The sequence below is a fragment of the Diceros bicornis genome, chromosome 3, assembly GCF_020826845.1.
Source record: "Diceros bicornis minor isolate mBicDic1 chromosome 3, mDicBic1.mat.cur, whole genome shotgun sequence".
In the NCBI taxonomy this organism is placed as follows: domain Eukaryota; kingdom Metazoa; phylum Chordata; class Mammalia; order Perissodactyla; family Rhinocerotidae; genus Diceros; species Diceros bicornis.
Window position 1 is genome coordinate 100,312,757 of NC_080742.1, and position 26,920 is coordinate 100,339,676.

The following is a 26,920-nucleotide window of genomic DNA, read 5'->3' on the forward strand; positions in this document are numbered from 1 at the left end:
ATCCCAAGAGACAATATTAAATCTCTTCCTTCCTGATTCTCTGTGCATTTGGATAAATATTATCTTTCTGCTGGTGAATATCCAGACCTTGGAAGAGAGTCACATTTCTGAATTAGGGGTAAGAAATACGCCCCCTACAGCTTCTGGAGAGAAGAAATCTTGGTCCAGTGTCCTTCCAGGTCCTAGGATCCTTGGCTGTGGGTGGAGTGAGCCTTCCAGGGACATTGCTGGCTGCGCTCTACGATTGCAGAGCCCATGTGCATTCACTCAAGTCCATTTGCTGAGCTCTGTGCTGGGGCCTGATGGAAACCAGAACAAGCGGGCCATTCTAACAGGCAACGCAAGGTTCCTTCACATACAGGAGACCCAAGAATGGTGGACAAAGAAATATCTACAGTAGAGAGAGCCTAGCACAAGTCACAAACCCAAAGGGTGAACTTCAATCACTTGACCACTGTTTATTGAGCACCTACTGTGTGCTGGGTATTGTGCTAGACATGAGGCGACAGCAGCGAACACAATTAAGGTGGTTCCTGTCCTCTCAGAACTTGGGGTTTGGCCCCACCTGAAATCTCAGAGGGAGCACGTCGGCCTTGGGAGGAGCCCTCACTTGGAGTCTCCCAGGCCGCCGCCCGTTTATGTACAGCTCGTGAGCTAAGACTGGTTTTTACGGCTATAAATGGCTGAAAGGGGCCAGCCCAGTGGTACAAGCAGTTAAGTGCATGCGCTCCACTGCAGCGGCCCGGGGTTCGCCGATTCTGATCCCGACGCACCACTTGTCAGGCCATGCTGTGGTGGCGTCCCACATAAAGTGGAGGAAGATGGGCACGGATGTTAGCCCAGGGCCAGTCTTCCTCAGCAGAAAGAGGAGGATTGGCAGATGTGAGCTCAGGGCTGATCTTCCTCACACACACACACACAAAAAAAGGCTGAAAAAATCAAAAGAAAAAGAATATTTTGTGATACATAAAAATAAAATGAAATCCAAATTTCAGTGTCCATGGTAAAGCTTTCTGGGACACAGCCACATCCGTCCATGTACGTACTCTCCATGGCGGTTTTGCAGCTACGGCGGCAGAGTGGAGTAGGGGTGACAGGGCCTGCAGAGCCTAAAATGTCGACTGTCGGGCTCTTCCCAGAAGACACTTGACCAGCCCTGCTCTGGTGGGCCAAGCCCTTTTGCCCAGTGGTCTCACACCTGCTGTTCCATCCTCCGACCCCAGCCTGGCCCCCTGCCCACCCACATGGCGTGGACCCACCACCACGCTCCTGCCCCCGCCAGCGTCGCCCTTCCTTCTCTGAAGGCCAACAGCGCTTCTCTCCTGGAGGATGTGACAACAGTTCTTCTAAATGTCTTTAACACACACTTGAATGCGTACACATGCACACACATGCATGCACACACGCACGTGTCTATACATGTGCACGCACACGCAAAGGGTGAGTGCACTGCCCCAAATGGAGAGTAAAGCTGCTTTGGCCCAGGCCCTGCCCTTTCCACCTGCTGGCACACTCGGTGACCACGGCAGCATTCACTGAGGACCCCCTCCGGGCCGGGCCCCAGGAGGGGATCTGCAAATACACGACTTGGTCCAGCCCCCCACCTCCTGGTGAGGTGGGCATTGTTATCTTGTGTTGTAGGCCAGGAAACCAAGGCCTCGAGAAACTCACCCAGCAACTTAGGGGAGCCCTGGGTGTGACAGACGCCCGAGGCCTGTGTGTCCCCACGGCACCGCATGGCCGGCTCCGTGGCGGACACCTGATAAATGCCTGTGCACTCAATTTCCTCTTGGCCGTGCTCCTGGCCTTCTGCCCGGGGCCTCTCTCACGGAAACCCCCTCCGTTCCATCTGCAGGGCTTACATGGCGCATGAGGACGATGCCAGCTCGAGGCTCTGCGTGGGCTCCCCATCCCTGCTCCAGTCCTGCCCCAGGCAGGTCTCTCGTCCAAGGTCACAAAACTGGTCTGTCTGTCTGCTGAAGCCCAGAAGATAAACCAGGTCTATCTGATGCTATGGCCCTTCTCTGAGTGTCCAGGGCCAGCAGGACTGACCCCTTCCCTGTCTTTGAAGAGTGTGCCCAAGTATCTCTGCCGTCCTCCTGGGAGCCATCTGCATGTGTGGCTGCCCTGCACCCTCCCCCCGACCCAGACAGCACACCTGTCCCCTGTAGCACCAAGGAGGCACCTCCAAGGCCACTGTTTCTAGAACAATCACCCCTCTCGGTGATCTTTCTCCAAGACAATCAATGCGTCATTTTCCCTCCGAAGGTCCGTAAAAAGAACCATTCAAAACCCGCCAGACTCAAAGCTGCAGCACATTATACTCAGCTCTCTCCACGAGGGCTGCGTGGTGCCCAAAGTCAGGCCTCACTCCCTTTGTCCTGGGGGAAGAACGGTGGCAATCCTCTAACGGCATCCCCATTATCCCTCCATTCTTCACTCGATTTGTGGATTCAAACAATTCCGATTCAGTGGAATAAGGAGCAATTAACAGGACTAGGGATTTATTACGGATAAGTCATGCCAGACAGTTTTGACAGCTTGTTTTGAGTGTGACAGAATTACAAAATCCAAGGCTAGGTGCCTCATGTATTTAGACTTTTGTGAGGCATCTAATGCCAGGCTTGTGAAATTATTCCCGCCAAGTGGTCTGAACCAGCCTGGATGAGAACAGTCTTGTGCACTGGAAATGAACTCAAAGATGAGGGACAAAGGCTAAATGGCAACCGGCCGCATACCCAGACGAGGTCAGGGGTGGGCGGAGGGGGTGGTGTTTCAGGAGGGGCCACAGAAGTCAGGTTAGGGTTTGTTCCCCCTCACATCTTTATTGATCTGGAGGGAGAGAGCGTGCTGCCAGCCACCATGCTGGCGGGGGGTGGGGTGGTGTGCAGCCTTCGAACAGGGAGAGCTTGGGCTGCAAAGGGCATGCTGCCCCACCCCGCAGCACCGCCTCTCCCAGAGAACACGCAACAGGAAGGGGAGGTGGGAAGAGAAAGCCACGAAGCCTTGTGGGATCAGAAAGACAGAGCCCGAAGGCCCCGCAGTCGTCAACTCTAAAGCCTGTTGTGGGTCAAGTTGTGTCCTCCAAAAAGATACGCACAGGTCCAAACCCCCAGTCCCTGTGAGTGAGGGTCTCTGCAGGTGTAACCAGCTAAGATGAGGTCATGTTTAATTCAGATCGGTGCTAACCCAATATGACTGGTCCCTTGTAAAAACTTGAGAAGAGACACAGACACCAGGCAGGAGCAGGCCATGTGACCATGGAGGCAGAGATTGGGGGACACATCTCCAAGCCAAGGATTGGCGGCCACCACCAGGAGCTTTGAGACGCTGGAAAGGGATTCGTCTTCTGAGTCCCTGAGAAAGAACCACCCCGCCAACACCTTGGTTTTGATCTCTGGCCTCCTGAACTGTGAGAGAACACGTTTCAGCTCAGGGCCCTGGTGTGTGGTGCATTGTTAAGGCAGCCCTAGGAGACACACAAGCCCAGTTTTAGAAACGAAGAACCAACGAATGGAGGTCATGGCCTGGTCGCCCGGGACTGGAGGTGTAGATGCAGCACCCCAGCACTCCGAGGCCACACTGCACTGCGGGGAGCAGATCCATTCTCCCCCGGCACACAGCGGCAAAAGGAGAGGTTTCCATCTTCATCGGGGCCATGGGAAGATCAAGGTCAGTTAGGGAGAAGCCAGGACGGCCATTAGCATGTTGGTTAATGAACCCTAATTCTGTGCTGAGCTACTAAAATCTTGAATTCTCTCCCATCACTTTGTGCCCTCTGATAATTATTATTTTTATCTGCTTAAGAGTATTGAACCATCTGTTTCATTTCTTCTCCCTGAGGATCGTATAGCATTTAATCTTTCTACATGCCTGAATGTCAGTTTTCTCTGTTAACCAGAATATTTGATTAATCGGAAGATTGTGCCTCTGCCCACATTATATATACTGTTACCGATTTTCAGCTTCATCCTGGTCAGCACCAGTAACAGCCGAGCGTGGGTGGGAGCTGAGGGGAGAAGCTGGTGCTGGGGACGCAGGGACCCATCACAGGACCACCTCCTGGACCAAGGGCTGGCTGTGCGTGGAGCTGCTCTCAGGTAAACGGGGCTGACCAGACCACAAGCCACACTTCCCGCGCCCACCTCCGATCTCACAGACTCCGTTTATATCACGCTGGGCTTACTCATCGAAAACTTGATACCACAGTCACTTCTAGCATCATCAGATTAAACGCCCAGGAGGTTAACAGGGGACTGGTGCTCTTTCTCTCTGGACATTCTATCACTTTCCTAGGGTCTTCACAAAATAGTGGAAATAGTCCCCAAACACCTCACAGAACCAGTAGAGAAGAAATGACACATCTGTCAAGCAAACATCTACTCTTTTATTCTTTCATTTCACACAAACTGAGAACATGCAGGAGCACAAAATGACGCCATGTGGTGTAGGGAACCGGGGTGCAAAATGAAAGGTGTAATTCAGGATAGATATGTGCGAGGGGATACAAATAACCAGAATGAAATGTAGAATTTCACAACCGCTGTACGAAAGCTACTTTCCATGTTCAGAACGTGTGAGGGAATGTCTGTATTTCAGTTTCTGACAAGCACGTCTTCGTAAAAAGCTGACAAAGCGTCGCTCCAACTCAACGGGGAAGAGAACGGTTCTTCAGTAAATGGGGCTGGCGCACGCGACCTGCTGTCACCTGGAAAGAAAGAACCCTGGACCACACCTCCCACCACGACCAAACACCACGTTCATACAGATCCAATGTTTGCACATAAAAGCACAGACTAGCGGAAGAAAATTCGGAAAACTGTTAGTATGACAAACGGTGGGGAGCCCTCCTTAAACAAGACGACACACCCAAAGCCATCGTGAAAAGAGCCGTCCATGTGACCACAGGGGCCAAGGACAATCTGAACGAGGAGCACACGTGTGCGTCGGTCAGACAGGGCTCCTGTTCCCGCGCACTGACTTGCAAAATAATAATAATATAAAAAGCAAACAACCCAAAGAAAGATGGCTAAAGAATACAAAGAAGCAACCAAAACACAGGAAATCTAAATGAACGGTGCGCTTCTGAAAAGTGCTTAGCTTCACCAGGAGCCAAAGAAAGGGGAATTAAGACTGGTCAGCCATTCTTCATTGATCAGATTACCAAAAATTAAAGAGCAATGCCAGCAAAGCTGGCAAAAATGCAAGAAAGCTCTCCTACGTGGCTGGTAGGGATAGAAAATGCAGCAGCCTTCGGGGAAAGTAACGTGGTGACACGGAGTTAAGTGGAAGTGTACCTACCCTTCGATCCCCGCCCTTCGGGGAACCTGTCCTGTAGAAATCAAATTCACGGTACATGAGGACATATAATCAAGGAGGCTTGCTGCTGTGGAGTGGCATGTCCATCTACAGAAGGGTCTAATGCACCAGGGCACAGCCATTTGAAAACATGCGTTGGATGCTGTCCATTGACCTGGAGGGGTCCATGATGTATTTTCATTAAGTGCAGTGTCTCAGTCTGCTCGGGCTGCCATAAGAAAACACCACAGATCAATATTTCTCGTCGTTCTGGAGGCTGGAAGCCTGAGATCAAGGTGCTGGCCTGTTCCTGGGGAGGCCTCTCTTCCTGGTTTGCAGACAACCGCCTTCTCACTGTGACCTCACACGGGGAGAGAGCAAGCTCTGGAGTCTCCTTCTCTTCTGAGAAGGACACCAGTCCTATCAGATTAAGGCCTTACGCTTATGCCCTTATTTAGCCCGAATCCCTTTCCTGAAGGCTCCATTTCCAGTACAGTCACATGGGGGTGTAACTGCGGGCACTCCAGGACCAGTTCAACTGACCCCCATCTTATCAACAGAGTAACTAAGAGTGTTTTTTTCAGAACTGAGACCCCCTTGTCCAGTTCAGGCTGGCTGAGACCACCAACCCATCAACTGGGCCTGCACAAATGCCTAATAAGTCACCTTTTTGACGTCAAAGGGCGGAAAGCTCCACCCTCAGGTCATGCTAAGACCGCCATTTGTGAACATGTGTCCTGTGAAGAGCCATGAAGCTTGACCACGCTTGTGCAGATCATCAGTTACCTCACTTCTCCTCTCCTCCAATCATCCATCTCCACACTTCAGATCCCCCTGCCCTTCACCCCATAAACTGTGCCCCAAGCCCTGGATCAGGGAGATGGATCTGAGTGCACATGTCTCCTGTCTCCCTGCAGATCAATCTCACAAATAAAGCTACTTTTCTTTTCCCAAGGCTGATGCTGTAATAATTGGCTCTTTACGTTCATCGGGTGGTGAGCCCTTGCTCAGTAACAGGGGTTAGGGCTTCAACATATGAATTGGGGGTAGAGGGGCACAATTGAGTCTATAGCAGGAGGAAAGCATTTAACCTTAACATTTAAATTTATTCAACATTTCCACATTCTTCAGAGGAATATATATAGCATGATTTTACTATTATTTTAAAAAGACAAAAACTAAAAAAATATTAAACGTGTGTTTACACAAGTTTGAGTGAGCATGGAGAAAGGTGGGAAGGATGTGTCCCTACCATCGATTATCTGAGTGGGCGGGAATGGAGTGGGTGAGGGGGAAAGGTAGATTACAAACTTTGCCTCCGTGTATCTCTAGTCAAAATCACCATGTATTACTTTTGTAATTCAAAATTTTTAATGAAGAAAAATTTGAAAACCCAAAGTAGAGTCATCAGACTCATCCGATTTATGTACCACCTGGAAACCGCTCAAAGCCCATCGGGGCTCCTGGCTCACTGTTAGCCCGCTGTCTGGGGGTCTGTCTGGACATGAGTACAGCCATGTCTGGCCGGTCCATGAAACCACAGCCACCAGCAGACAAAGAACTATAAAGCGGCTTTCTGTGTGGTAGGAACTGGCCCTTCTCCCACAGACATAGTTGCAATTTGTACGATTACAAGACTCTTGGGGCATTATGGCCCAGGACAGACCGGCCATCCGTGCCGAGCTAGGGCGATAACCAAGGAGCTCAATGCATGTACACACCTGATAACCACTTGTGCATGAGAACACCAAATGCTTACTCTGGAGATTACTCATACTATATAAGCTGCTGGAAACTGGAGCCTGGTGAGAGTCTCGCCTGTGGCGGGGCTGCCTGGCCCAGGACCACTTTCGATCGGCACTCCTGCCTAGCCGTGTCAGCTAAAGGGACTCTCCCCGGCGTAAGGGCATGGATGTTGTAAGTACCCGGTCTGATGTTTCTCTTTCTCAATCGATCTGATGTTTCTCTTTTTTGATCGATCTGATGTGGTTTCCTCTTTTTATTGACTTATTTGGATGTTATAAGTACCCAGTATGATGTTTCTTTGTATATAGTTACTTCCCGTATTCTCCATATCTATTTGTTGACTTTCGCCTTTACTCTTCCCGATATAATAAAGTGTGCATTCAGTCCATTCATTTGGGCTGGAAAATTCCTTTTACACCTCCGATCGAATCCATCGAACCTCTTAAAACAGGGTCCCCAGGAGCCACGGAGACCCAGCCTCTGGGCGGTGTTGTCTGACTCCCTCTGTCAAGAGCTCAGCTCCTTCCCTGAAGCACGGGGACAGCTTCAGAGCTGTCTCGCTACACAGGTGATCTTATTAGTGGAAGCCAGGGGCCCTCTAAAATACTACAGATGACCCTTAATTCTACATTTTCATACTGAAGGAAGAGCAGAGCTCTCCAGACGGCCCAAACTCAGACAATTCAATGTGGCTGGAGAGGCCTCCTTCCCTCTGATGGTTCCAGAAAGTTCAGGAAAAGGGCATGAGAAGGGCCCAAAGAGCCTAATTATTTTCCACTTGACTTAAACAATGGGTAGGGGAATAAGACCCCCTTAATATAAATTTTAAAGTCTCTCAATAGGAGCTTTGTCCCCACCAACACTTCCTTTCCTCAGTTTTGATTCATCTTGTTGGCGTTTGGACCACCGGGGGCAGGTCCCCAGGCCCAGACCAGTCAGTTGGGTGCACACAGCACTGACAATGCTGGCTCTTTCAGTCACAGTCACCTTCCTTCTCCATGGCACATTAAGTGTTGTCGGGGGCACGGGGGTGGCATCTGCTGCTGTCATCATTGTAGAAGCCACGCTGGAACCAGAGAGAAGGGATGTTCAAGTTCATCACTGAAATCCATGAACTAGACCCCCACGCACCTGACAATACAAGCTAAGGCAGCCCCCCATCTGGATCCCACCCCGAAGAAGGGGGGCTGCCTTTACTTCCTTCCACAGGGCACCATGCCACTCCCATTTCTCTGGAAGCAGGTGCCATCTTGGTGTTTTAAAATGTCTCCTTTTGTTAGAGACCTGGTTATAGACAAAGATTCTCCACTGGCACAGAAAACAACTTCTCCCCAGCAGAGAATACCGGTCTCTGACTCCTGGGAAGCCCCAGGAGGGGGAGCTGTGGACGACTGCAGAGAACACGCCGGACGGAGGGATGGGAGAGGCCCCGAGTGGCCTGTTTCTGGATCTTCGAGAGACACCAGAAAAACCACCGTTTACAGGAAATCTTTGATATACAGTTGTTGGCTCGTGGTTTAGTTTCATTTGTTTTTCACGTTGTGCGGGCTGGACTTGCCTGAGCCTCCAGGCTCTGACCCCTGCGGGACCCGTTAGCAACCATCCTCTCCACGCTTCAGATGCTGCTGGCCTCACTCGTTTCCTGTGGCCGCCGTAACGGGGGGCTTCAGACAGCAGAGGGGTCTGTTCAGGAGGCCAGAGTCTGACATCACGGTGTGTCAGGGCCGTGCTCTCTCCAAAGGCTCTAGGGGAGGATCCTTCATTGCCTTGCTCCGAGCCTCCAGTGTCTCCCGGCGGTCCGTGGTACTCTCTGCTTGTGGCTGCATGGCCCAGTCTCTGCCCCCATCTCCCCTCTGCATCTCTCTGCATCTGCTGGCCTTCTAATAAGGACTCCAGTCATGGATTAGGGCCCACCTTAGTCCAGGATGACCTCATCTTAACTAAAACCATCTACAAAGATCCTATTTCCAAATAAGGTCACACTCTGAGGTGTTGGGTGGACGTGAATTTGGGGGGCACTATTCCACCGAGCGCACTGCCTCACACTGGGCGTGGTTTTCGTGCACCTTCATCCCTTACATCCTGCTGATGTGTCACTCTCTCCGCACTGGATCTGACTGCAGTTGAGGTCCAAAACCGGCAGCACGAGTTTGCAATCATAAGACTGCAGTGCAACTCCAGGGGGTCATCCTCCGTGTGGTTACAGCCACTACTTTCTCCAAACGCTGGGATTCCTGATCTGAGTAAAGAAAACTCCTGATTTCCATAGAACAGGGCTTCTCAACCTCAGCACTACTGACATCTCAGACCAGACAATCCTCTGTTGTGGGGGCGTCTTGTGCATTGTAGGGTGTTTAACAGCCCCCCACCAAGTTGTGAAAACCAAAAATGTCTCCAGACATTGCCAGACGTCCCCTGGGAGCAAAATCACCCCCAGTTGAGAACCACTGACATAGAACCTGGTTCCAAAGTAGAAACTTCTGCAGAATAATTCTGACGGGACAGAAGTCCCTCTGCCCGCCAAGCTGATGGTCTCACTGCCGTGGTCTCCACGTTGTGGTGTCCAGGCTGGGCCCTGGTGCGGCCTGTCCTGGCATCCTCGGCTGGTAGACCCAGCCCAGACCCCCTGCCAGGCCCCGCCCCACCGGCCTCTGCCTGCAGCAGGTGCTGCACGGTGTGGGACCCTTCACACCTTACTGGTTAACAGGCTGCTCGTTAGAGACAGACTCTTTCAAAAAGGAAAAAATTGGGTCTCACCATGCCCAGATTCTTGACAACTAATCTTCTCTGCCTTCTACCTTCAACGTTTACTTTTTAAAATCGAAATTCAAAGAACAGTGCCCATATTTGGCACTGGCCTCTGTAGCTTAATACTAAGCCAAATTAAAGAATTTCTTTCCCTCGAAATCATATGAACTTAACATGTAGGTAATTAGACTAGTCATGACATTTAAATTTGGGAGGTTTAGATAACATTTAGAAGGTTAAAAAGTGTCTTGATGGTGGGAGAGGTCCTCGAATCTGAGCCTGAGGATTTGCTGAGCTCGCAGCCTTCGCTGGCTGGCCCTGATCTTGATCAGGCCGTGTAAATCCTGTGTTTCTCATCCTCTCCCTCTGCAGTTAGGAATCGGGCGCCTCCTTGTCGGATGGAGGTGTGCCGGACAACACACAGCCCGCAATCAGAGATGGGGCAATTCCTTATTTGTATTTCTGTTTCCTAAGAGCTGCTCAGCTGAGCCTTGGGGAATCTCTGCTGCCTTGGGCCTCACACAATCCAGCAGGCGGACGGCCACAGGGAACCCCGCAGAATGCCAGGCCGAGTGGGTGACCCCTGAGGGACAGAGTTCCAGGAAATGCCTGGGAAGCCGGAGAGGGGGAATTTGCCTCATCAGTTCCCTAGAGGTCTAAGCTTGACCCCTGCACTCTGTCAACCCAGGATGCCGGGAAGCATCAGAAGGGACCTCGGAGAGAACGCGTCACCTCCTCGCTCTGAACCACCCTGACTCCCGCAGCAGATTCTGTGTTCAAGTGCGAGAACCAAGTCAGCTTGGAGTCCAGATGATAGTTTGAGCAAATAAAACAGAATACGTGCAAATATCTGTCCAAAATAAGAAATAGGACTTTACTCAGATCAGTGTCTGGCAGAATATTCCCTAAGTAAAAATGACACTGAAACCTAGAGAGGAAAAGAAATTGGTTCTGAAAGTTCAGCCTGATTTTCTTTTTTTTATAGCTGATTTATAACAAAGAAAGTTCCATCTGTTCTGCTTGCAGAAGAGAGTTGTATCTATGGACGGTCCTGAGGGCTGTTTCTCTCTCTGGGTCACTGTCTTTTCACACCATGCTTTGACAGCAATTCTTCACCGTCTGGAACAGGACAGCTTTATATACCATTGCTTTGTTCTATGTTACCTGCCATCTCCTCCTAAAAATGTTGCCGGAAAGTTTTCTTAAATCAAACCCAACTGAAAAGAATCTGCATTTAAAAATCCCACAATACCTCCATGAAATTATCCCCTATCACAAAAGTGGAAAGTGTCCTCATGGAGTGTCTTCCAGGCTGACCACAGGCCAGGCTGTGCCTCCTCCTGCCTGTGGGTGTCCTGAGTCCTTGGGAAACAGTATAAACAGAGTCCATCTCACGAATCAGATATGAAAACTCATTCCCTCAAATACCACCTGTCTCAGTCTACAGTCAGAAAACAAAATATGCTAATTTCTCCTTTATCAGTCAATAACAACCAAAAACTCTCAAATGGATCTCCATTCAAGTTTGCTGACTTCAGATGAGAGACAGCAGGAGGTCTCCAGGGATTTTCTGTTGCCATTAGAGGAACTAGGAATAAACTGCACGGAGACAACGTGTGTGGTGGCTCGGGAAAGTGCACGCACCATGTACAGATAGGGAAAGAAGGAGGGTTTCCAACGTCTCTGCCCACTGCAGTCACCCCCAAACCCGCTGAACCCCAGGAAGAAGATGCATGTGCTTCTCTGTCCCTACCTCCTATCCCGTCCACACCAGGGAGGCAGATGAGAGGAAACAGCCAGAACAGGGCAGTTCAGAATCTTACTTTTGTTGACTTGGTAAACAGTGAAACTGCTCTGTGTTCAATCCTGGAGCATGCTGAGTAGTCAGGGAGGGAGAGGAAAACAAGATAGTTTGTGCCATCTCCAAAAGGATCCTCAAAGCAAAGTTGATGCTTGTTCACTTTATTTTCAGGTTCACGCCCAAGTGAGGGGCAGGAGAGGCTGCCAGTCACCCAGTTCACAGCAGGGTAGAGTATCCCCCAGAAGGAGACTCGGGGACCAGTCTCCCCGAGTTTACCCAGACCAGCGTCGGGAGCTCTTTGGGATCGCTCACTTTCCACAACCGCCTTGTCCGGTTGGAAACCCTTCGAGAGGCAAAAGTTGATATCAAGTCCGAATTCTACTCACCCACAACGTCAAGCATTACGAAAATCTGAGCACCTCTGACCAGGGAAGCAACCTCTATGGGATTAAAGCGATTTTCTTATTTAGAGGAGAAAAACATGCAGTTTGTAATTACCTGCTCCTGGTGGCAAAGTCTGTCCTTCATGCCTCAATCTAAAGGGACAAACTTTCAGCAGCTTTGCTCTCCCTTCGTTGTTTCAACACCCACCAAGAGGATTAAAAATAATCTCTTTCCCTTTTAATTTTGCATCACTCCTCTGCCCCACATCCCCTGGGGACAGCCTGAATTTTTAATCCCCGTGGTGTGGGCAGGGGAGGAGTGGTTAACCCCTTGTTGGGGCGGCCAGGACGGAAGCCCTGGGGGAAAGGTCCCCCTGCTGGCCCTGCCGGGAAGAGCACGGAGTGCCCCCACCACACGTCTACCCGGTGCCTGAGCAGCGGGCAGCCGGTGGCACACTCCTGTTAGGCAGGAGAAACACGCCTTTCCTGGCTCCCAGGGCGCAAACAGTCCTCGGATTCCTGTGTGTCCCAACCAGGCCTGCCCATGCTGGCCTACCTTCCCTATGTCACCCTCCAGCGACTAGGTCTCACCCTCCCTCTGTCTGCGCTGTGAAAGGCGACTGCGAGCTAAGGTGGTTGTGTCATGTGCACACAGACACGTCCACACACGCAGTGCACACACAGGCATGTGTGCACACATGCATACACTTGCACAAACGTACTGCACACACGTGTGCACACTTGCACACACATAACAGCATACAAACACTTGCTCCTGTCCCCCAGGTCTGCATCCTCCCCCAGCCTCTCTGGAGACCTCTCAGGCTGAGAAGGAAGGGGACTTGGCTGCAGGGGGCAGCTTCCGCCCGGGGCGGTGGCCAACTGCACTGGCCTGGAGGCAGCCTTGGGCAGGTCCTGGGCAATTCAGAGAGTTCGTCCTCTCTAGCAGGGGCGAGGAGCTGGCGTGAGATTGGAAAGGGGGGGGGACTCTAGCCTCAGGTGAGGAAGAACTCGACAGTACCGCAGGTCACAGAAGCCCATCCAATGAAACGCGGAGCAGAGGGCTCGCTGGGCACTGACAGAGCAGGCGCTGGGCAGCTCTTTAAGCGACAAACCAGGGCTAAGGATTCAGAACCTTCAGCCCTTGTCCAAGTGTCTGGCAGGCAAGGGAAGCGGGAATGTGTCACCTTTTCAAGGAGGATGGAGTTGAGAGAGGCTGATGCTGGAGGAGGTCAATACTCACTGGGTCTGGAACATTCTCTGGGAAGGGAGGCTAGGAATAGCTTGGGGGTAGCCTGGCTAAGGAGGGCGAGATGGGGCTTTGTGGAGGTGGGATGTGCGGCACCAAGTGAAGGGCGGGGAGAAGGCTTCTGCCACCGAAAAATAATCAAACAAAATGAGCGGCTGAACTCCCCGGACCCGATTCCCTAATTCGCATTGAGCATCAGCAGGGTTTCTGCTGTTGTGTGTGGACCACGTGCGAGCACCTCCGGGACAGACCCGGCCTCAGTGCCACGTTACTGAGATCCTAGCGCATGCTTTCCTCCCCGTGTTTGCTGCTCCGCCGGCCCCCTGGGGTCTCAGGCCCCTTGCTGCCCCTGCCTCCAGGGAGGTTAATATTGAGGCCAACGGCAGAAGTTTCAGGCAAGACTCCTCTCTGCCAGGATCTGAATGCATTGGGGGGGGGGGCACCAGCACACTCTGATCATGAAGGAGCAGTTCTCCAAAGACGGGGGAAGCCAGAGCCTGTGGTCCACACACAGTCACAAGAATGACAAAAATACAATGGGGGCAAGCAGAAACTACAAATTTACGGACCCCACAAGAATGAGATGAAAACGCTTTACTAAAGGACATGAAAGACGACTTGACTATCAGAGCACACACCGGAACAGCAGCACCACCCCCAGTCGACGCTCCAGTACCGGTCTCTCCTTTCCTCACAAACAAACCCCAATTTCACTCTGGAAGACAGGGGAACGTGGAGGTCGGCACTCAGCACCCATCGCCGCCTTCCGCTGTGACTGCAGAGGCTGGACAGCAAAGCCCTCCAAGGCCAAGACTAGAGTTCTCTAGGGGATTCCAGTCCTGCCAGCTGGATGCGTTCGCACGTGACTCGGAAGGCAGAGGGAGGCCATCACTCCACTGCTTCTGCTGTTGTCTGGTGAGCACCGTCCACAGCCCTCGGGTTTCTCTGGAGCAGTTCCCAATGCCCATGTGGGTATTGAGGAGGAAGAGCGTATCTGTGGCATGAAGAGGAAGGGGAAGGCTTCCGTTCTCTTCTTTTTGTGGATGCAGACCCAGCAGGCGTGTCCTGGCTCTAATGTTGCACTTGCTGAGCCCTGTACCACAGGGAACGCAGAGCATTCCTGAATTCCACGAGCCGGGGCCCATGACTCTCCTTTCTCCTGTTGGCAGCAGAGGGAGCAGCTCCCTGGTGGTCTGGGTATGCTGAGTAGAAGCATCTGAACCCCTGCATTAAATTCTTTTCTGTTTAAAATAGCTGGAGTGACTCTTATATTCACAGCGGAACCCCGACTGAGATATCATTTGGTACAAGAGCTGGCTGCAGGCAATAAACCCTCCGGGGTGAGACTCTGGGCTCAGCTCTTCTTTCCTGGTTGTATTTGGAGGCAGAGGACCTGGTTACATCTAAAACGGGACCTTGCTTATTGGGAAAACTGGACAGCCACATGCAAAAGAATGAAAGTAGACCATTATCTTGCACCACACACAAAAATTAACTCAAAATGGATTAAAGACTTGAATGTAAAACCTGAAACCATAAAACTCCTAGAAAAAAATACAGGCAGTGCACTCTGTGACAGCAGTCTTAGCAGCATCTTTTCCAATACCATGTCCACTCAGGCAAGGAAATTAAAAGAAAAGATTAACAAATGGGACTACATCAGACTAAAAAGCTTCTGCAAGGCAAAGGAAACCATGAACAAAGTAAAAATACAACCCACCAACTGGGAGAAAATATTTGGAAATCATATATCCAACAAGGGGTTAATTTCCAAAATATATAAAGAACCCCTACAACTCAACAACAAAAAAACAAACAACCTGATCAAAAAATGGGAAGAGGATATAAACAGACATTTTTCCAAAGAAGATACACAGATGGTCAACAGGCACAGGAAAAGATGTTCAACATCACTAATTATTAGGGAAAAGCAAATCAAAACTCCAATGAGATACCACCTTACACCAGTCAGAATGGCTATAATTACCAAGAGGAAAAATAACAAATGTTGGAGAGGATGTGGAGAAAAGGAAACCCTCATTCACTGCTGGTGGGGATGCAAACTGGTGCAGCCACTATGGAAAACAGCATGGAGATTTCTCAAAATATTAAAAATAGAAATACCATACGATCCAGCTATCCCACTACTGGGTATTTATCCACAGAACTTGAAATCAACAGTCCAAAGAGATTTATGCACCCCTATGTTCATTGCAGCATTATTCAAAATAGCCAAGACACGGAAGCAACCCAAGTGCCCTTCTACGGATGAATGGATAAAGAAGATGTGGTATATATATACAATGGAATACTACTCAGCCATAAAAAAGACAAAATTGTCCCATTTGCAACAACATGGATGGACCTTGAGGGTAGGATGTTAAGCGAAATAAGCCAGACAGAGAAAGACAAATACCATATGATTTCACTCGTATGTGGAAGATAAACAAATACATGGACAGAGAGAAGAGATCAGTGGTTACCAGAGGGGAAGGGGGCTGGAGGTGGGGGAAAGGGGTAAAGGGGCACACATATATGGTGACTGACAAAAATTAGACTACTGGTGGTGAACACGATGAAGTCTATACAGCAATTGATAAATAATAATGTATACCCGAAATTACACAGTGTTATAAATCATTACGATCTCAATAAAACAATTGAAAATAAGTGAATAAATAAAATGGGACATTGCTACTCTGTGGTATGCAGTGGCAAAACAGGGATTGGACTGCCATCTGAGCTCACCTGGAATGAAGCACCAACGGAAGACAAGGCTTTGGGGGGCCGTCCACCGGCTGCAGTGGACGAGCCCTGTGGGGGAGTGGGGGCTGTTCTTCTGCCTGCACTGGGAGGCTAACACGCTTTGGGCTGCTCTGTACTTGAGCTCTGTGGTAGCAGGTTTGAGAAAACTTCGCTCGGGTTTCCAAATGCTTCCATCCCGTGACACGCTGGATGCATCTGGGAACCTGACACATGCTCTGCACCAGGATGTGCGCTGTCACCAGGCTTCTCGCCCATGAGCAGCACAGCAGAAACCGCCGTACGGCCACCACAGCCCATTTCTCTCTCCTCCTGCGCACACAGCTCAACTGTTTCCAGCCTCTCCTGCACTGGGGTGAGGATGCGTGACAGAGTCCCAGCCGTGGCATGTGGGCAGAAGGAAGGTATCCCACTTTTAGGTCTGCCCACAAAACCTTCCCGGGGAACGCCCCTGCCCTCCTGTCCCCACGCTCCCGCCGAGTGAAGAAGACTCGAAGGGCTGGATATAGGGAGCCCGGGTCCCCGACGACAGGCAGAGTAGATGCCCCTGCCCACCCACACTGGACCATGGCACGAGCGGGAAGCCCGCCTGCACTGTGTGAAGCCAACCCCGACAGACAATGCCAGTAAAGAATCGTGCCGGCATCTTACATAAAAGCTTGAGTGGTAGTGTTTCTCTTTTTAAAAAAAATGGAGAGAGAAGGAGAAGTAAAATAGAGGATGATACACAATAAAAACCACCAAACGAACCCAAAATAAAGGAGTCGAGAACCCCGCGTTTCATGGTCTTGAGGACTAGAAGCTCCATTTCTTCTTCTTTAAGAGGAAAGGACGAGGAAGAGTGTAGGTCAGTCAGCCAGGGCTGTGTGTTACTAACTTCTGTTCACTTCCTGCGGATGGCTGAGCGAGACGAGAGCAGCTTGTCTCCAAGGGCAGGTCCTTGGAGAGAAGAGAGTCGTCCCAGCGGCAACGGTGAAAGCCACTCACTCCAACCCCATCCTCCGAGGACTCGCAAAACGTCCAAGGAGAAACCGTGCTTCGGGAACGAAAGGCTCCCTAAGTGCTGACGCTCACGGGGGCAGCGTGAGCCCCAGGAACGAGGTGGACCAACCAGGAGAGGCCACCTGGCGGCTTCCAGTCAAGTATTTTGTTCAAAAGAAAACCTCACGTCCTGAGTGGCTTCCCATCTTCCTAACTAAGAACAGTGCTGCTTCTTAGAATTGGAATTCCTGAAATGACACGGAAATCTTCTGACGTCTCAAAACAAACCCCCAAACTTTGTGTTTTTTAATTATACAGTAATAACGTGTTTGTTATGAAAAGAGTTCAAAAGATAAGCAGAAACTCAGAGTAATCCACAGAGATAACCACTATCACCGTTGCAACATACACTCTGTGCACCGTTCCCCAGAATAGCTACGTGTACACACTGTTAATAACCTCTTTTTTGCACTTAAAACCCGGAAAATTCCTTTCTGATTTTTTTTACATGCTGATTTACAGGTTCCTGCAAACATAATTCATTCACAATTGTTGTCAAAGTAACATTTATTAAGGTGTTCTCCACTGGCTGACAACATCCACAAACAATTTAGGGTCCTCCCGAAATTCCTGCTTGCTAGGCAGAGTTTCCAGCCCCGCAATCCATCTGCACACCAGTTCTGTCTCTTGCTTACAAGAAAACCCAGGAAAGATCTCAGGCCTGGCCTCCCACCCCATTCTCGGACCCCTCAGCACACTTGGGCCCCTGGCCAGCTGGTCTCACTGTCTCTGAGCTCTCCCCACTCACAGCCCGTGATGCTGAACTGTGGCAGACCTGGCGGCGGCTACCCGAGAGCCATCCTCCCACCGTCACGCACAAGACCCCACTTATGCCGCCCCCTCCTGTGCTCGAGAGGTGCCCCCGCCCCGGGGGTGGGCCTGGACTGACAGGGGCCGTCACAGTGGGCTCACTCCCGTGCCCCGTGGTTGGCTTAGCCCTGGGCGTGCGAGGCTTTCCTGACCATGAGATAGGAAGGGGGTGTTGGGGGGGGTGGGGGCTTCTGGACAAACACCCCTCCTATTAAAACAGGAACATAATGCAAAGCTTCTCCCTTTTCTGCTCTGAACACCGTTGTCTGCATGTGACACCTGGAGCTGTGCAGCCATTTGGGGACCATGAAGAGAACCAGCCCGAGGCCAAGCTCACGCTCACATGCTGAGAATGGCAGAAAAGAAAGATGGAAAGGGATGCGGCCACTCATGATGTCCCCACGCCTCTGAACTCCCCACCGGAACCCCCCACACTCTGACTTCAGACTGTGTAAGGGAGGAAGCGCTCTGACAACCTGGCGGCTTTTGGCTGGCTCATCTGTCACGTGGAGCCAAGAGCGCCCACTGTAGCATACACGGAATGAGGAGTGCCCATGTCATAAAATGCCACTCCTGCCCCAGTGTTGGTGTCTCCCTCGCTGCTATAGACTGGATGTCTGTGTCCCCCACACGCATACTTGAAGCTCTCACCCCCAACGTGACGGTATTGGAGATGGGCCTTCGGGAGGGAGTCAGGGTCAGATGAGGTCATGAGGGTGGGGCCCCCATGTTGGGTTAGTGTAAGAAGAGGAAGAGAGACCAGACCACTCTCTGGGCGGTGTGAGGACAGGGGAGAAGGCGGCCGTCTGCAAACCAGGAGGAGAGTCCTCATCAGAGCCTGGCCCTGCCGGCACCCTGATCTCAGACACCCAGCCCTCACAACTGTGAGAAATGGGTGTCTGTTGTCTAAGCTACCCCGCCTGTGGTGTTTGTTATGGAGCCCAAGGTGACAGACACCTGGCCTCTCCTCGTTCCCGGCCCATTTAAGGTGTCTGCCCCTCAAGACAGTTTCAGCAGTGCGATTAGTAGCACAGCATTTGAGCACACGGAGCGGGGCCCCACCCTGGCTGTGCCACCCAGTGCTCGATGACCTCGGGCTGCATCTCCAAGCTTTGGCTTTTTTATTGACAAAACAGGGACAGTCACGCTGTAAACTTCGGGGGTGCTGTGAGGGTCGGTGAGGATGCTGGAAGTCCTTAGCACTGTTCTCGCCCTGGACAAGCCCCAGACAAGTGGAGGCTCTAATGATTTCTAAGAAATCCCACTTGACCCCCACCTTGGCCCCACCATCTCCCCTCCGAGTCCCTTGGAACTTTGTGTACATCCCACACGATTTGCCAGTGACTTCCTGTCGGGTGCTCTGAACTGTTTTCTCTCACACTTCTGACTCCAAATGTGGGGGTTCTGTCCTCACCAACTGCCAGCTCTCCAGCTCTCTGTGTACCACCTGGGTGTCCCATGATTCCATCCAGTTCCGACACTATCTCCCTGGAGTTAGCGCAGACCCCACAGGTTAGGGGCTCGGTCACAAGACAGACGCCCTCAGACGCCAACTGCAAGTGCATGTTGTCACCTGTGGCTAGAAATCGGGGGTGCCCACAACCCCCCCTCAGGTCTGATCCCTTGCTAGCATGACTCATGGAACTCAGGAAAGCAGTTTACTTACCATCACCTGTTTACTATACCCAGGAACAGCCAGATGGAGGAGACGCACGGGGCGGGTGTGAGGGAAGGGCGTGGAGCCTCCATGTCCTGTCCTCGCACCACCCTCCCAGCACCTCCACTCTCTACCCGCCCACCAGGAAGCTCTCGGAACCCGGCAGGCAGGGTTGTTAAGGGGTCCCATTACCAGGCATGGTGGATTAAACCATGGGCAATTAGTGATTAAACTCAGTCTCCAGCCCCTCTCCCCTCCCTGGGGTCCAGGGTGGTGCTGAAAGGTCAACCCCAAGGGTTGCCTCATTAACACAAACTCAGGTGTGGTTGAAGACGCTCCCCTGTCCCCATCACTCCGGATGTTACAAGGGTTTTAGCTCCGCCAGGAATGGGGGCAAAGACCCTATCTATTTCTTATTGTCACACGTGGTGTTCTCAGTGGCTCCTTCTGAGAGCGCTGGTCAGAGCGCTAACTCCTTCGGGTGAAGAGCCCTTCTCTAGTCCACACCGCACTCGGTAAGGCTGACCCTGCACCTGGAGCACTGGCTCAGGGCGGCCCCGGTGCTGGAGCCCCGCTCTGGAGGCTGCAGTAGCAGGGAGCCGGGAGCCAGGCCGGCTAGGCTGGGGCACATCAGTCCCGCTGTGTGCCCCAGCTCCCTGGTCTGTAAAATGTATAGACACCAAACCCTAAGCTATTTCTGCCATAATATCTGGTCTCAGAGGAGAAGTTCTGGTTGTTTCTGTGTAGGGAGTCAGGAATTATTGTGGCACTGTTCGGGTATTAATAATCTTTCCAAATGAAATATCTTTAGGCTACTGTCCCATGCTGAGAACAGCCATCTGCTACGGTGGCTTTCAATTTTTTGGGCATGACCCACTTTTTACATTGTAACTCATTACATAAAATGTCATGAGACAATAGTTTCCTTTTCTATAAGATGCACTCTGATATTTTATGCATATTTTTACATGTTGGTTTCACCCCCACTACACTGATTTTATGGCCCACTAGTGGGTGGAAGCCTGCAGTTTGAAAATTACTCATGACTTGAATTCCCCTCTGCCTCCTAGCTGGCCTGTTGCAATAGCCCACTCCTCTTATCTTGTTAGCAAACAGGGCCCCATGTACAGCTGTGCAGGTTGTGCACTGCACAACTCCAGGATGCCACAGTAACCTGATGTTACGCAGTATGCAACAGGATGGGGTAGCTCCATCAATAGCAAATGATGTGGAATGTGTCTAAATTGACTTAGCAGATTAAATTAATGTCAATTTGTCAAAATTAAGTGAGTCACTAAAGCTGTCTGAACCTCATCTGCTGTATTTCTAAAATGAAGCTCATTAAAGTGGCCTTCTTTACCTCCCAGAGTTGTTAAAAGAATTTAACAGAAAAGGCATTAGATTCTAGTCTAAACAGATATTGGTCTCATCATCACTATTGTTTGGTGATACTTTCTCTATTTGAACTTTCCAAATTTTATAGAGAACTTGGCATATTCTCACACTTAGTCGAGGCAAAGGTATCCTTCATGCTGTCATCATCATTTTCTGCTCAGCCAGTTGACAAACACGTCCGGGGTCCCCACTTGGTGACAAGCAAAGAGAGCTGGTGATCTGCATCCAGAGTTTCGACGAGTGAAGGTGGACGTGAGCCCCCAGCCCCTGCTTCCAGCCTCTGGTCTCCATCAGGACAGAAACTCGCTTATACCCTCATTCCCGGAGGTCGGGCTTTTGCAATTTTCAGGCGAGGAGGATAAACACTTGCCTGAGAAGCAAACATAAAATACTTGCCTCCAGCTTGTGTTGAGCTGTGCTGTAACTGTGTTTTACTAAAACTGCCATTAATCCAACTTGTTAAAAACAAAGGAAAAGTCACCTTGGTGCTGAAATGCTGGCTGCGTTTTGCTGAACAGACGTGGCTTTGTAGCATCTCAGGGGGAACGTCAAGCGGGCACACCCCCCTTGAATGCAGCAGCGGGAGTGGCCCTCACCTGTCACCAGCCACCCGGGTGCCGGCGCCAGCTCTCTGAAACCCCCGACCCGAGTGCCCGTCTGGGCAGATCCTCTGTGTTCCCGTTCTCTGCGGAGAGAAACCCACCAGAGGAGGACAAGTGTGCACCTCACTACAACATCAAGCGGAACGTCGCTGCGTGTGGACGTAATTTCTTCTTTGAGAGAAAGGAGAACGGCACTGAAACCTTGGCGAAGGAGAATATTTCCAACAAAGCCACGCGAGCCTCTGGGGACTGCGCTCTACGTAGTCGTGTGTCTCTGAACCGCCACGACTGCCTGCCTCTGTTTCTGTGGGCTGGCCCCAAGAGGGATGACATTGGAGACCTCCAGGCCACCTCGAAGATGGAGTCAATGAAGCAAACGAGACTCATTTTCTCATAATGCCCAGTACCACACGACCCTCCCTTCTCGCCCGCTCAGCGGGACAGCCCCAGCCGGGGGGGACCCCAGCCTGACTCTGAGGCCCTAAGCCCCCGCAGTCCACTGAGTCTGTGGGGCAACTGTCCGCAGGCCTTGCTCGGTCACGACTCTGAGAAAACGGGGGCCTCTCCCCAAGGGTCTCGCTGCCCCCCAGGCCGGGGTGGAGAGCTGCCAGTGGCTCCCAGGCCTCCCAGCGAATATCCACAGTTTCACACTCACCTCGACAAGCGCAGCTCAAAGGAGCGGTGCTCAGAAACACATCCAACCCCAGGGGGGCAGTTCGCAGAAGGGGGCCTTTCAGCGACTGCCTTGGGTGGAGTTTTCATCTGGGAGGTTCCCCGAACACAGGAGGGGAGGGCAGCAGATAGAGGTCTGATCTCCAGGGGCTGCTGGAGCCTAATTCCACAGGGACATTCCAGAGCCGTGCAGAGACACCCCAGAGGTGCTCCCCCTGAGGATCCTACAGACCTTCCCCTGGGGCTGCCCCCAAGTGCATGCCCTTCCTGCTTTGCTGGAGAGAGCTCTCAGCCGAGAGCCAGCGGGAACGGAGCGGCTGCATCTACAGCTCCCCACCCCGACCCTGGCCCCAATCCTGACCCCGACCCCACCCCGACCCTGACCCCAATCCGGACCCCAACCCCATCCTGACTCTGGCCCCAATCCTGACCCCGACCCCACCCCGACTCTGGCCCCAATCCGGACCCCGACCCCACCCCGACCCTGACCCCAATCCTGACCCCGACCCCACCCCGACTCTGACCGCAATCCTGACCTCGATCCCACCCCGACCCTGACCCCAATCCTGACCCCGACCCCACCCCGACCCTGACCCCAATCCTGACCCCAACCCCACCCTGACTCTGGCCCCAATCCTGACACTGACCCCATCCTGACCCTGGCCCCAATCCTGACCCCAACCCACCCTGACTCTGGCCCCAATCCTGACCCTGACCCCACCCTGACTCTGGCCCCAATCCTGACCCTGACCCCACCCCGACCCTGACCCCAATCCTGACCCCGACCCCACCCCGACTCTGACTGCAATCCTGACCTCGATCCCACCCCGACCCTGGCCCGGCTCCCCACCCGAGTCCCATCCTGTCCTCCAAGGGCCAGCTCTCCTGACATGCCCACCTCCCAGCATCCCGTAGGTGGCCACGCGGGGAACCACGCCCGGGAGTCTGTGGCTCCAGTGAGCGGCCCAGGGCAGGCCGCCCTTGTTGGTGGGTGTGTGGAGCCAAGGGAGGAAAGGCCAGAACAAGGGCTTAAAGCAGCGCCAGCTCAGAGCAGACAGAGAACGAGACGGTGCGGCCAAGCCAAAGCAACGTGGGACCCGCGGTGGGGAGGGGCCCGCAGGCCGTACCCTAACCACGAGGCCTGATTGCCACAGATGATGGCACTTCTCAGGGTCTTGCAGCGCCCGGGGGGCTCACCCAGGCTTCTGGACTGCCAGGATGCTCGTGGGAAGAGTCATTGCAGGGAACGGGGCTAGTGGACTGCTCTCCAGGGCCTAGTGCTGCTTGTGGCAGAGGACGGAGAGCGGAGAAAGTGCCAGAAGGAGAGAAGCTCGAGGAGGAGCAGGAGGGGCATGGGGAGCTCGCGGGACGGGCTGGAGCCGCATGTGCAGGGCGCCACAGGCCCTTAGGGCCGCTTCGCCCATGGCGACAGCAGAACCCACATGCCGTGTGGAGGACCCGCAGGCTCCCTTAGGCTCCTGCCCTGACTGCCCCGAGCCCACGTCCACAGGGGACAGAGGGCACGGGGGCCGTCTGCGGTCTGCAGCCACTACACAGGGCACTTGCTCCCTGGCCGTCCTCTGGGGACAGAATACGCCACAGTAGCCCCTGGAATCTTCTCGCAGAGCGAGACCTCTCCCAGAGCAGCCAGTCCACCCCTCCCTCCCGTCCATGCCGCCCTCCAGGCCGGCCCCAGCCAGGGCCAGCCACGCCAGGAAGAGCCCTGCACAGACACCGGCCACCTGTGCATTTACCGTCCAGGCTGCACTGAAAGGCCGCCTCACGTCACGTCACCCCTGCCCACTCAGAACGAGGACTCTGAGGGTGCTCCCACCCTCCCTCTGAAGAAGGGCTGGCTCCCCAGGGACCCCGCAATGTTCTCCCCCTCAGCGTTGAGGACACAGGTGCAGTCTGGCGTCTCCTTCCAACCTTGGAGAAACAGAATGGAAAAGGACAAGAAAAGCAGAAAAGGCCAGGAAGACGTGTGGTGTCGCCCCTCTGGCCAGCCGTGTCCCTGGGACCCAGGAAACGCCCCTGGCATCTGAGGCCTCTCCGGGCCGGGCCAACGGCCCCAACCTCCCCTCCCATCGTCGGCCTGTGGGCTGCTAGGCACTTGTTTTGTTCTTCTCGAATACCAAGCTGAGAGCACACACCCTGCGAGCTCACAGCAGAAGGACAGAGAAATGCCTCCAGACCAAGGCGGCCGCAGGACCGTCTGGCCCCCGTCCAGGGCGGGCAGGCCAAGGCCCTGACTCCCTGCCTCGAGGCCGCCCTGCATTTCAAGTCAGGCCAAGCGGCCTGCTGTCCGAGGAAAATAACGCCACAGGGTTTTGACTCACAGCAGGGAGAGTGCTCTGAGCAGGAGAACGCAAGACATTCCAGTAGTTTCTGGGGAAGATCGCCAGGTTCTTTAAAGCGTGGGAGCCATTGGGATCACTCTGCCGTGAGTTGGCCAGACGCAGGGAAACTGACCTCCACCCCCGACTCCGAAGCCACACCATCCGAAACATGGTGGCTTTAAAGACCAGCCTTCAGCTGGCACCACGGACCCACCCCCATGTCTGCAGGAGTGTCCTGCTCCAGGGCCACGAGGCTCTCCCGGCCAGGACGGGCCAGGCAGCGGCTCCGAGTGGAAAGACGACCCAGGACGGCACCTGCTCATGGCAATGGTGACTGAGGTCACCCTGGTCAAACTGATGAATTCAGCAGAATGACGGCTTTCCAATCGCTCTGCAGAGCCAGTGTTTGTGGCAACACTGAAAAAGTTATTTCGACTTGCTTGTTTCAAAGTAGAATATGCTGGAAGACAATAGGAGGGAGAGGAGAGCAGCCTATTTTTTCCAGGTAAACATGAGGCCACATCAGGAGGGCTCAGAGCCCCTAAGCATGGACCCCAGGAAAGATCACCAAGTCTGAGAGCGAGGAGGGTGGAGGGCCTGGGTTTCCACCATCGGGCCCCCACGTGTCCCTCCATCCACCTCGGGACCCAGGAGCCACTTAACCAGCTCTGCATGTTCTCATTGGGAAAACAGGGATCCTGTTTATTTGCCAGTCGCTGTCAGGATCTGAAATCATTTCAAGGCTGTCATCTAGCAGGTTCTCAGTGAAGAACCGCCAGCTTCCCCAGGTCCCCCACAGGGACCCCCGGCCCAGTCCCTGCCCTCCCCCTCCTCGGCTCTCCAGTGTTCCCTGAGTCCCTCTGTTTTGCTCTTTCACCCCTTAGAGAAGGATTTCCTTTCTCCTGGTCCAGGGATGCTAGCAGTGGGTCAGATAGCCCACACTTTAACCTACGGTAACGTTAGCACTCTGTTTATTTCTGACGCTGTTTTGGTCCACACACACCTCTTCCCTGGCCCTGCCTGACCGGTGGAATCGCTGTGGCTGGTGCCAGGGACCAGGGCTGCCCCATCCCTGCAGTTCGCTGCGACCACATGGGGCCTCAGGACCTGCGGACACAAGGAACGAGGGCTGCAGTGGAGCCACCCGTGGACGCGCCCGGCTGTCAGCAGTCACCACGGCCCCTCTGGGGAAACTACCTGGATGGTGCCACTAACAGTCGGTCCTTGTGTAACTGCGGGAGGCACTGAGCCCAAGAAAGACCCCGAGCTCCCCACCCCACTCCGTGGGAGACGCGGCCACCCTCCCGCAGGGGGCCCCTTGACTCAGGCAAATTAACACATCACACTTAGGCCTCCGTACAGGGGCGCTGATCTACCCGCATGTACTCCCATCCTCTCCGGATGGGCACATCATTCCAGAAAGAGGTAGAGAAAGTACAGACAGCCCCTTCGATCATGTGCTCTGAAATAGGGTGCAGTGCGCTGGGAGAGAATAAGACAGCAAGAAACCCCACACCAGTTTCTGTTTAGCTCTGAGAGAGTTGGAAGATACCGTGGAACAACTTTTCCAATCACAGTTCGCTTAGGACGCCGCTGGAATTGGCGTATGTGCTCTGAGCACTCACCACCTGGGTGCTGGGTGGGGAGGAGACAGGAGCCTACATTCGTGGGGGCACCACTTGTCCCTCCTGGCTTCTCAGACCCCACTCTCCCAGCCCCCCATCAGATGCTCAGGGGCAGCCCCTCTCCGGATCGTCTCTGTGGAGGAAGAACATCCTTCTCTCCCCTCAGACAGTGCCTGAGTCTGCCCCTGAGCGGTGGGGGGGGGGGGGGGCTCGCATCCTCACCCCTGCCAGAAATCTCTGCAGATCCGGGAGTGGGCAGCCTGAGGAGGGTGCTCAGCCTTTGCGTGTCTCCAGGCAGCCCCCAGAGCCGCTCTGGGCCCCCTGCTGGCCTTGCCCAAGAACCATGGAAGCGATATTTTTATCCTGATGAACAATAGTGCTGAAATGTCTTCTGACTTCACAAGACACAAAATTTAGGTGCTGGGAGAGACACTTCAATTTCAAGCTTAAAGATTACTTTGGGTCCCCCAGGACTCAGAAGCAATTTAGAGCTGATACCCTGAACAAGAGAAAGGTTAGAAGATTAAGACCAACTGCTGTTTGGATAAATGGTTGGTAATTGCCCATATCCGCAATTATACACTGGCACATAATTTCTTTTCCGCTACCTTTCTCCTCTCCTGCGTCCCGTCAGGATTGACTCGGAAGGAGCCCACCTTGGTCTTCTTCTGCCGAGCCTTGGTGATGTCGTACTCCACCTCGTCCATCAGGGCCCTGCATGCTGAACAAGGCACAAAGCATCTGTTACTCCAGCAGCAGGAGCCAGGCTCCCTCCGAGCTGTGCTCTGGGC

The 26,920-nt window shown here is 52.9% G+C and overlaps 1 protein-coding gene across 1 annotated transcript in view; it reads right to left on the minus strand.

The window, feature by feature from the left end:
- CNPY1 (canopy FGF signaling regulator 1) overlaps positions 1 to 26,920 on the minus strand; it is a 67,525-nt gene that overhangs the window by 18,818 nt on the left and 21,787 nt on the right. The window contains exon 2 of the mRNA XM_058533962.1: positions 26,738 to 26,850. Coding sequence (XP_058389945.1) covers positions 26,738 to 26,836 — 99 coding nt within the window. The 5' untranslated portion in view covers positions 26,837 to 26,850. The remainder of the gene's footprint in view (positions 1 to 26,737; positions 26,851 to 26,920) is intronic.